Source organism: Ursus arctos, unplaced genomic scaffold (assembly GCF_023065955.2).
Source record: "Ursus arctos isolate Adak ecotype North America unplaced genomic scaffold, UrsArc2.0 scaffold_17, whole genome shotgun sequence".
NCBI lineage: Eukaryota > Metazoa > Chordata > Mammalia > Carnivora > Ursidae > Ursus > Ursus arctos.
In genome coordinates, this window is record NW_026622841.1 from 36,307,258 (window position 1) to 36,319,354 (window position 12,097).

General features: G+C 40.9%; 1 protein-coding gene across 50 annotated transcripts in view; it reads right to left on the reverse strand.

Annotated features, from left to right (window-relative positions):
• The window catches only part of DTNA (dystrobrevin alpha), a 344,923-nt gene that overhangs the window by 70,452 nt on the left and 262,374 nt on the right, over window positions 1-12,097 (reverse strand). For all 50 annotated transcript variants that reach the window (XM_044382918.3, XM_048218553.2, XM_048218534.2 and 47 more), the window contains 2 exons: window positions 8,592-8,677; window positions 1,061-1,215 (listed from right to left, as the gene is read on the reverse strand). In XM_044382918.3, the coding sequence (XP_044238853.1) occupies window positions 1,061-1,215; window positions 8,592-8,677 (241 nt within the window). The remainder of the gene's footprint in view (window positions 1-1,060; window positions 1,216-8,591; window positions 8,678-12,097) is intronic.

Below are 12,097 nucleotides of genomic sequence, written 5' to 3' on the forward strand. Positions count from 1 at the left end.
CTTAGGTGAATGGAACCATTCTGATGTTACCAACTCGAAGGCTACATATAAAGAGGAGTGTGCTTCAGCCGTGGGCAGGATGAGGGCCCTTAGCTGGCCCTGAGGCTGGGGGAGTAGGTGGGGTCAGAAAGGCTTTCTGAATGAGACAACACGGGGCAGAGCCAGCATTTAGTGTATCAAACCGTCCCATCTCTTATTAGTTGTACGGATACCGTTATGATTCTACATCAATCCATGACCCACAGGGATGTCAAAGGCACTTTTGACTTCCTAGGTCACAAGGAAACAGACTGATGAAGTTTACTAGGTGGGCGGTTACATGTAGCTTTTCAGTGGCTGCTATGCACTGATTTCTTAAGTAAGGGATCCTTTTAGAGGATATTCTTGGTTAGCATGGATTTTTAAAAAGTTTTAAGCAAACCTTCCATTTATAGGTTTGTAAACTACCATTGCGCGGTGCTGGAGAATGGTGCTGGACATGTAGACTTTGTACATGACTGGGCAGACACAAACATGGAAAGCCCCAAGAACTCAATAGCTTCTCTGGGTTAACTTGTACCAACCCCAGTTAAAACATGTCACTCCGAAGCCCTAATGTATCATGTCGCAGGGGATTTAGGCAGCTGTGCCTGTCATATGCTGGGCCTTCCTGACTGTGTGTGGCATACGCTATATGATTCCTTTCCGGTTTCCTTTGCTAAACATTGGCGAAGCTTGGTGCTGGCTCAGATTTGTGTTTCATGTGAGGCTGAGTAACAATTCACCTCTTTTGATAGTGTAGTGATGTTGACAGTAATAATACCGAGGGTATAGGGTTGTGGTAAGGATTAAATTAGACAATGCAAGAAAGGAGCTTAGCAAGATGCCTGGCTCATGGTCAGGAAGTACCACCGATTAATATTTTCCAGGTATGTTGATTTGAGTTACTGGCTCAGAGGTCATTTGTCAGAGGTTGGGAGATGCTACAGGTTATCATGAAGAGGAGTTTATCTAACTAGTGCCTTGGAGTAACACATCACAGGACAACCACTGTGTGAGCGACATTTCCTCTTTTTCCTACCTGTTGAGAGAAACAGGATCTCGCTGACTGTTCTGTGTAACCAAACGAAGGACCTTCAAAAACGGCTGTGGGTAGTTTGAGAACTTCCCGCAGGAACTGATCATATCGTCCATAAACCATCACCCCACTGGAGTCAGAAATCATGGAGAAAATATCTGATGGAAGGAAAAAGAAAGATATTTACTCATCACCTGAATATATTCCCCATGGTTTATATCTGCTGCAAATAACAAAAACGGAGGCAGAATAAGTAATTTTTTATGAAAGAATAACATAGAAGTTAATTGTTATGCTGAAATATTCCTGGCGTAGTGTTGTCTTTGGAGTCTTTTTGTAACTGATTCTGGAACATAGCATTAATTTGAGTAAAATTAGCATATTTTGATAAGATAGAGAGCATCACATTTTTATTTTGAAGTCAATTATAAGCTCGTACATCACTCAATGGAAGGAATTTTTGTATATGTGAGGAATACGCAGACTTTATTGAAACACACAATGAACATTTACTGTAACATTGGGGAGTCTATGTATCTAGCTAGCTAGTTACCCAACTCTATTATCACTAAGACCTTTGAGTTTTGGTTTAAGATATTGAAAAATGAAAGACACAATGAGGATAAGGATGCAATGAAAACACCTGATTAACTTCCCACAGAAGCAGAAAACTTTCTATAAATCATTGTGTTCTGGGTGGAAGGCACTTGATTTACAGGGAAGGGTCTTTTGACTCATGTAGTCGAGGGGAAGCCTGGCCTTGGGGAAGATCAATGAGGTAAAGTCGGAGTCCTGGACAGAGTCTATGTCTTCATTGAACCTCTGTTCTTCAGTTTCTGCCACTATGGGCACTTAGTGAATATTAATGGCATAATTTCTCAAGGTACTTTATAATTCCTCTGTGGAAGTCACTATGGGAATGAAAGCGTCTGCTATCATATGGTTTGTCACCATGCTAGATTGTAACTAGGCTGGCACAGCTGATGGGATAAACCGTTGTAAATTCAATAAGCTGCCTCTGTTCATTTTGGGCTTAATGTCTCAAGGTCAAAATGCAATCTGGGGACATGGTTTTTACACTGCAGTCAGATGTTAAGCATATTACAGGCTTTTGCTGGATTATGTTTTGAGGATATGAACTGACTCTCATTTCCTTCTAACACTCCACTTACGAAGGATTTCTACTGTGTTTCAAATAGTTTATCCATTATGAGGCTAAAGAAATTTTACCTAAGCTACAAAATCCATGTTGTTCTCATCCACCTTCACAGTTGTAAACTTGGTGAATTTTCTCTCTTATGTTTCATTATAACTGGTCAAAAAAAAAAAAAAAAAGAAAGAAAAAAGTTGCCAACAGCAAAAAAATCTCTTAAGTAATCCCATATATAGAAACTCGAGAATTCCAATAAAAAGGGGAAAAAGGAAACCCAGGAAAAGTAAATGGACTTTCTTATCAGAGCTGCCATCTTGTGTGTTCTTAGGCAAGTTGGTTAACTATAACTGGGTCATCCTGATGATCTTCTAGGCTTGACTTTTTTGGGCCATGACACATTTTGAAAAGTAGCCTAGACCTTTCAAATCTCCCACAGTAAGGATTTAGACAACAGTTCTAACTAGAGCAAAAGCTGAAGGAGTACCAGCATTGACCTCTCACAAACTTGAAGTTAATATTAAACTAGATTGTGTTGATGAAGTTTTGCTAAGCAACAGCCAAACTAGGGCTAGGTCACTGAGATCAAAGGGAAGGGGCTGTTTGTAAATGCCACTCTGGTTTTTAAAAGGAATTGAGGGGACTCTGAGGAAGTTATCAAAATGATATGTTTGTACCTTCGTTCTGGGCTCTCATTTATATAATAACATATATATGCACATATGGATATAACAATATACATATACACATATGTAATATGCCTATAATATGTAATATATGTATATGTAATAAAATAGAAGATATTTCAAAGATTAAATTAATAGATAAATGTACAGATGTAAAGGACACAGACTAGTACTTGACATTTAGTACACAGTACAGAAATGTGAGCTATTTTTTAAAAAAATATTTTATTTATTTATTTGAAAGAGCATGAGAAAGAGAGCACAAGCAGGGGGGAGGGGCAGAGGGAGAAGGAGAAGCAGACTCCCCGCAGAGCAGGGAACCTGATGTGGGACTTGATCCCAGGACTCTGGGATCATGACCTGAGCCGAAGGCAAATGCTTAACCCACTGAGCCACCCAAGTGCCCCAATGTGAACTATTTTTACTGTTAATTCCAGATCACGTTTTTTCTGTTATTTATTTCATATGCTTAGGCTTTGCCTCTCCAATGGGGTTGTTCTGTAACGTTCCCAGTTATACTGTAAATCACCACTGTATTTCCGGCAGCACCACACAATTATAGATACTTTAGAAGAATTTATATTCATTGATTCGTTCAACTACAATTAACTCAGCACACACTAAATGTGTAAAATTTTGCTAAGCAATGAATATACAGAAAAATCAGGACATAGTTCTTTTTTTATTTATTTTTTAAGGAATTAAAACAAAATTTTATTTGAAAATAATAGCAAACTTAACAAAATAATTGCAAGAATAAGAGTACTGCAAAGAACACCCACATATGCTTTATCCAAACTCATCTATGGGCAGTTTATTCCATTTACTTTATCATTCTATCATCTATCTATCTATCATGTATCTATCTATCTATCTATCTATCTATCTATCTATCTATCTATCTATCTATCATCTGTCTATGTCTGTCTCTGTGTCCATATGTGTGTGCAAACAATTTTTTTTCTGAAGTGAGACTAATTTCCATTACCTCTGAACACTGCCAGTGCGTCTTCCCTAAGAATTAGGGTATATCCTCTGATGAGACTACAGCAAAGCTCAGCAAACTTCTTCTGTAAAGGGCCAGATCATGATATTTTGGGTTTTGTGGACCACACCTGGTCTCTGTCACACACTCGTCTTTGTATTTTATACAACCTTTAAAAATGTGGAAACTAGTCTTGGCTCACAGGCCATAGCTTGTTTACCTGGGTTACAGGGTAGTTATCCACTTTGATATATTTAACATTGATACACTAATCTTACCTAATATTATCTAACCTACTGGCCACATTCTAATTTTGTGAATTGGTCAGTAATAGGACACAGTTCTTGACCTCTGGGAGGTTCTTGACCTTGAGGGTACAGAGATGCGCGGACAGAATGCATCCTGGGACATCATGAATCCTAACGCGGCGATGTCACTACCAGAACAGTAGGGTGCACGGGGTGCAGCAGGAGCTCCAAGAGAGGGTTTCCAGAATGAGGGGTGGGTCAGGGAAGATTTCCTTACACAGGTGACTTCTTGGTCTTCCTAGGTGACAGAGGGGACTTCTCGGCCAAGTATAAATACAATTAGGGGCTAGTCAGGCTTTAGGAAAGAGAATCAGGGTGTGCACAGGCATGCTCAAGCGTGATGCACTCAAGGCTCTCCAAGCAGCTCATTGTGCCAGGGGCCCTGGGTGCCCACAAGGGCGTGGGGGGGAGATGAGCTAGAGATCTGAAGAGCTTTAAGGCTCTATGAAGGCGTTTAGGTTGTATCCAGATGTTGCGGGAGATACGGAAGATTTAAGGCAGGCCACTGAGGTAGAAATATAACCCGCGGGGGGAGCTGTGGAGGTGGTTCTGTTATAGAAACTCAACAAATACCTGGTGTTTGCCACAAGGCTAGTCTTTTAAACAAAACAAGCCCTCCCCAGAAGCTTTAGGACAGCCCCTGGCATTCCAGGCTAAAAGCATTGTATTCAGAATTTCTTAGGCTCCTTAGGACTATCTGGGAGCCCCAAGGAAGAAGTACAAACGGGTGTCCCAACTTATTACAACAGCTTATAACTGGACCGAGAACAATTTGACAGAAACAGGGTATTTGATTAGGTCAGTTTCTGTTTAGGTTGCCGCATCCCACGACTCATACTGGAAGCTGCTGGAGGGACGTGGTGAACACCGCGCATAGTGGTTCCTGGCGGCCCCGTGTCGGCAATTGTGGTGCAACATGGAGTCGTTGTCCCTTTTCATGCATTTTAAAGCAGTTTGAAAAATTTAGTTGAAAGTTTTCTGTCTTCCACTTTTTGCTTTCTAAAGTTTCTAATTTATTTTCAGCAATGACTCTTGCCCTGCACTCTCCCACATGAAGGGCTAGTTGGAAGAAACTAAATGCCTCTCATCCCTATGCACAAAAATAGAAAAACTGCCAAACGAGCACAGCTGGCATATTGGCTTAAAGTGAATTAGAATTCAAAGAAGGGAAAACAAGCCCCTCAAATCCCGAGAAATTCCATAACCTTTCATTTTACTTTTTCTTATTACAAAAGCAATGCAGAAAATCATGACTTTGCCTGTTTTACCAGTAAGTGCAGCCAGCAAAAGAAGACCAGAGAAAACCCTCACAGTCCCGCTCATCAAGACTCAGCCTCTGCTGTCTGTGGGCAGATTTGCCCATATTTATGTATTCAGTTAATAGTTATCACTGAAACTAGAAATATTGGTGACTGAATCTATTTAGTTTTGACTGATTCACATTTTGGTGACGTTCTTCCAACCAAAGTGCTTTCAGTTAAATTGTTTTTGTCAAATTGCTCCCAATCAACTTCCCAGGAAACCACAAAAACCACCTTCTTGGGATGAAGTATACAGAGTGACTCTTCAGCTGCAGAGCTGGCGACACATGGCTGTGATTCAGATCCAAGCTCTGGGAGAGGGTAACGTGATGTATCTCATGATCCCCTATCTGTTTTTGTTGTTCTCCAGAATTTGTGGCACGGAAACTCATTTCTGCAGACTGGAGAACACGGTCTACTTCCAATGAGACTCATGCATTGGTCAACTTCTTTCACTGCACTGAAGGGGATCTCCTCTGGCCACTAGGTAGCATGCATGCTTTGCTCCCTGACGGTGTGGTGAGGAGAAAGCACCCTGGCCGTGACCTTGTTGGCTTTGAATTCCCGGACATGCAAGAGATCTGCCAGGGTTTTGACAATTGGTAAAGATCTGCTCAGAAACTTAGTTATCTTGAGCTTTGTAACTCTGCAGGCATGGTTCCTTGCTGACCTACCAACCATTCCCTCGGTCTTTATGGGCCCCGAATTTCTTCCTGGGCTAAGAAGGGAAAGCAGTGGCTTTTTCCAGCCCAGGAGGTGGGAGTGGGTGCCTCCATGACTATCATGGGCACTCCTTTCTTATTACCAGTGACTAGTGTATTCCTGGGCAATGACACTTACAGGCTGGGGGCTGGAGTGAGATGGACTCCTGAGATTGCTGGACCCCTTCTCCCCCAGCAGAGGGATAAAATCTGACACCAATGAAGCCTGAATGGAAAGATGGAAAGCACTGTAGTCCTCGGTGGCACAGAATTAGCTTGGTTCATGAAAGGCACCAAAGACCCCAAGGAAGGTCAGAAAACTGGTTCTCTCAGTTTTCCTGAAACTTATTTTAATATGGAATTCATGTCCCTATTAATACAACACTGAGTAAATATTTGGAAATGTTTCTCAAGACTTAAAACAAACAAACAAACAAACAAAAACAAACAAACCATGTTATCTAATGTCCTCAGCATAAGTGGCCAACTGTGACATGAGGTCAGCAGAGAAGGCCCCGCAGAGTTTCTTCCTCGGCCCTGGTTGGTTTTGCTCAACTTTCTCCTCCCAGTCCTAGGGGAAATGCCTCATGGGTTATTCTGAAGCTATGTTTTTAAAAAGGACATTGCTCACACCACCTTCCAATTTAGCTATTATCCTCACTCAAGTACTGGAGCAGATAGATTTTAATTTTTTAAAATAGCTTTCAGGCTAGCTAAAGAGAAACTTATCTCTCCCTTGTAAAGCCTGCTTGGGCTTCTCTGAATCCAAAATGCGTTTGGCTCCCTGTAGGGGACAGGATCCTGAAGCAAGGGGAGATGGGTGCTTGTGGGGCTTCTGTGTGCCTTCCCCTTATCTACTGGTCCAAAGACATAACTCTGTCTTGGAGTATGTCTGGGGAAATTCCAGAGGAACAAAGGGTTTTTGTTTTTTTTTCTGTTTCTTCCTTCGTTTCCCCCCTCTTTGTGCATTAAGAAAAAGAGATCACACTCTGAAGCTGACAGGCGGCAGGTGAGAACAGTGCCTGGAGGCTGAGAGTCACAGATGAGTAGAGCTGGGAGGGACCCTCCGGGTATCGAACAAAATCCCCAAATTTGGGATAGAGATGGAAGCCGAGGACTAAGGAAGTAGAGTAACTGCCACAGAATAACTCAGCGAATTAATCACATAGTGGGGTTTACAAGCTGGGGCTCCTGACTCTCATGACAGTGCTCTTTCCCACACAGCATCATAACCCAAACTCATCATATTTAAGGTAAGGGAAAGGGGTAAGTGGGAATCTTTCTTTTAAACAGCAGCATAGACATCATTTAGAAATAGTTGGAAATGAAAATTCTTACCCCCCAACCCCTACCCTAGGTCTTCTGAAACAAAAACTCTGGGAGTGGGACCCAGAAATCTATGGTTTAAAAAGCCCTCTAGGGGGGCCTGGGTGGCACAGCGGTTAAGCATCTGCCTTCGGCTCAGGGCGTGATCCCGGCGTTCTGGGATCAAGCCCCACATCAGGCTCCTCTGCTGTGAGCCTCCTTCTTCCTCTCCCACTCCCCCTGCTTGTGTTCCCTCTCTCGCTGGCTGTCTCTATCTCTGTCGAATAAATAAATAAAATCTAAAAAAAAAAAAAAAAAAAAAGCCCTCTAGATGATTCTATATATCCTCAAATTTCAGAACCACTGGTGTAGAGAAAAAAAGTCAGGTTCAAATCCTGGTACCATCTTAGCTACACGATTTACCTTATTCTACCTCTCTGAGTCTCAGCTTCCTTACTAAAACAAAACAATTGTGTTTTCTTGGCTAAACAACTACCACATTTGGTGACAAAACGCACCTAAAAGGGCCCACAATCACTCAATGCACCTTAGCTGTCATACTTTTATTAGAATTCAGTTAATTCTCAGTCTGTGGTGTTTCTATGCAGTTTTTATGCCTATACCCTGGCAATGTTTATTTTGGAACCTTTAGCATTCCCAGTGATTTGAATAGCACTGGCTTAGAAGAATGAGGAAATGTGCCAGGAGCTTTGGCTTTAGATTACCTAAAAAAGGCAGGTTGTCCAACATGGCGTTCATGTCCCTATGAAGATGGACTTACGCCTGTAAGGTGGTATAGTACAGTGAACTTGAAAGGATATATATCTTACTTTAATGTTACAAGAAGTCTAGTTGGTGTTACTCAACAGGTTATAGCTAATAATAATCTGTAAGTAGAAGGAAAACATTCATATCATTAACATTTATCTAATATGAAAATCTTTCTGTGATAAAATCCAAACACCCATGAAGATTCTATTTCAAACAACTCTCAGAGAATGAGGAAAGTCAAAATGGCAGCAGGACAGGCAGAAATGGGGAACGGCAAATGTGGTACACGGGAGGCAAAAGCAAAGAGAGACACCTAGAATAACTTACATCTTAATTTGTCCATGATCTTCCCTCCACACAACGTGGCTAAAGCCATTTTGACAGCAAATACTGAAATTTTACCATGGCCTTCCCTGTTTAATGATAAGAGAGAGAGAGAAAAAAGATGTCATTTAGAGAGCTTCCAGTAATGAGATCTGACATTTTCTGTTTGGTAGAAATCATAGGATACTGTAGCTGCATACATTATGTGAACATAGCCATTTTAGAAAAGACCATGAATATGATTCAACACAAATTTCTGAAAAGCTGTCTATTCAATGTTTCCTTTTTTCAAGAGACAGCAGACTCTTCAAGTTATTCTTTGTATATGTCACTTGATCCAAGCATGAACTGGCAGCTGGAGGGATATGTACTATTTAGCCATGGATTACAATTACAGAACATGATTTTCACTGTGGGTTTCATAAAATAATTTAATGCATGATGATTCTACAGTCTCTATAAATTATTTAAACGAGGTTTCAGAAAAAAAAATTTTTTTTTGGTCGGAGAATTCCTGAATTTTGTTAGACTAACTCTGGGGACTTTTCCATCACACTTTTTTTCACCCATCATTTCCTACCCACAAGCTGACTGTGTGTATATGATACATTTACTTTCCAAAGAGAGTTGATATTTTAAAGGGGCAAAGCGACACCATATCTGCCCAATCTTCATTGATTCAGGAAGTGTAACCAACTTGTCCTTCACAAAATGTGATATAAAGGGCACACTGTAAGAAGTATAATATTTCAGCTAAATGATTTTCCAGCTGGGATAAACTGTTTATTCTTGTATCCTTGGAATCCGTAAGTATATCCCAGTAGTAATTCATTTCTTTGATAGTTGCTACTCTTAAGAAAGATCAAAGGAGTTATTTAATAATGTGGCTGAAAGGCAAGAAAAGTCAGTATTGACAAGGGTTTAGTATATAGAATAAATCATTTATATGAATAAGGTCCATATATATATGACATATTAGAAGAATAAGATATAATAAGTAATGTGTCTTTGTTCATTACTAGACTCCAGAGACAGATCATTTGTTATTCATCCTTGTTGATGTCATACTTAGCATAGGACCTCAAATACAGCCAGCCAGAATGCAAAAGTGACTAAGCCCTATGCTAGTGGCTTTCACATTTATATTTCTAGGCCTAACCACCAGACCTGTAAAATTATTTATTAGAAATCTTTCTTTGGAAACGTCATGTCAAACCAACTGTGTTCAAAGAATTCATGATCTTTACAAAGCCCTTCCATCACACTCAGACCAACCCACTACTAACCTGCTTCTGATTGTCAGTTCCTCTTCTGACTTACCATGTACCTAGTTACCCAAAATGAATCCCCAGGGAAGGGGTTACCCTTCACTTTGTTCTTTTCCTTAATTCCCCACTACCTGAATAAATGTCTGAGGAACTCAAATACACCTCCTACTTATATATTAAACCCATTCTCTGCTTTCCATTCTAACTGCGATTGCACCAGCTCTTGCGTGAACACTATAATAACTTCTTCAATGATCTCTCTGCTTGCACACTCACATCACAGATCCGACTATATTATTTCATTATTGAAATCTCCAATTGCTTCTGTTTGCCTACAGGATATGGTTACAACTTCACCTGTGCTCTCCAGTCTCACCTGCTAGCATTTCTGTTGAACTGCACTCCCCAGTCTCATGTTTAATGCCCCTGCCCTTCCAATCACCTTTTGTCCAGGACTCTCCCACCTATTCATCAAGACTCAGCTCAATATCATCGCTCACTGGGCTCTGAAATGTGCAGGCAAATGCTCTCCCTCCACTTTCACCTACTGTTTGGCACCTATCACACTGAGTGACCTTGATTTGTTTATTTAGATGTCTGCATGTAACATGACCCCACACACTGTGCGATCCGTGGGGACAGAGACCATATCTTCTAAATTAGTTGAATTCCTAGTGCCTTGCACTTCGTATCCCCCAGAGTCAGTGAATGATATACTTCTTATGTTAACTGATGACTACTAATCATTATAGCAGGTGCCCCTAGAATTTTGAATGACCACTCATTTAGTTGTTTGCTAATTTTAGAGCAGGTAGCTATAAGAAAAATGCAATGATTTTGTAAAAAACCTCATTCAAAATTATTCCATGTGCACTCTATTCCCAATTGCATGGATACCCAGAAATATCAAAAATTTTACTTTAGGAAATAATTAGTTACCTTTTCTAAGCTGAAACATAGTTCAAATTATGAGAACAGGGAAATCTACCACATGTGGAAGAATAGGAGCAATAAAGTGATAAAATAGTCTTCAAAACACAGAGAAATTGAGGAGCATTACACGTGAGACTTTAAGAGCCATACAAGTTTCTTTCAAGGAATCAGAGAGAACAATTTAACTCACGAAAGAGGATAGACCACAGATAATGTTGGCACAGGGAGTTCTCCACAGGATGAAATGATGATAGCTCATGGATGAATTCTTAAACCTTAGCTTTTAATGAAGAAGATCATAGGGAGATCACCAGTTCTGTATTCTTGGAAATGCAAGATTAATGCTATTACATCCAGGAGAGGTTGTATCAGAGCTATTCTGCCAAATTGACACAATAAATCTAGATAAATCACCAAGTGGAGGGCAGCTCAATGAGAGTTTTGCAGGAACTCAAGGGTGAAATTAGGCCACTGGAATGTATTGTTATGCAAGCCAGTGTGCCAGATTGCAAAGGTGACCCTTGTCACTAAGAAGGATTCAGGGGGTATGCAGGAATGTAGATCTCGGGAAGCACACCACTACTGGGTGAGTTTAGACCTTGCTCAGCCCTGATAGTGGATAAACCTTGAAGGAATTTAAGGAATGAGTGGAGATGAATGACTCCACAATGGAAAAGGGGGACACCGAGGACTTAAATACACATGGATTTTTTTAAAGAACATTTTCAGTAGATATAACAGGATGAAGAAAAGTGGGGGGTGGGGAGAAAGATTTTCTAAGGGCCTTGGACTAGATTCCACACCAAAGGCCATTACTTAAGGTCATCTTGGGTTCAGGTCCTCCGCCCCCTTTGTTTTGGTAAAAAAAAAAAAAGGAGTGGCATTAACAAAGGAAGCAAGGAGTCGGGAGACTGTTGGGACATCGCAAGGGGAGAAGTACAAGAGTTGTGCTCATTGGGAATCATCCCTGACCAGGGCCGTTTGATTCATGAACAGTTTGGGAAATCCCTTAAGTATTTAGGAAGTGGAAAGTTAAGCTCATGAGGATGGATAACAGGAAGCTCCCAGGAGTCTTGTGCAAACGAGCAGGAAAGCGACATATTGTTCCAATGAGTCTGCACACTCAATGCCTCTAGGAGTAAGGCAGTCAAACTGCACATATGGAATGTTGGCCGTTGGCCACAACTCCGGAAGCAGACCGGCCAGAGCGTGCTGAGGATGAAAAACATAGATTGTCCCTAATGCTGCAGGCCAAACAGCCTTGGAACCGCAACAGCAGGAAGAGCGCTAGAGGAAGTCTATGCTCTT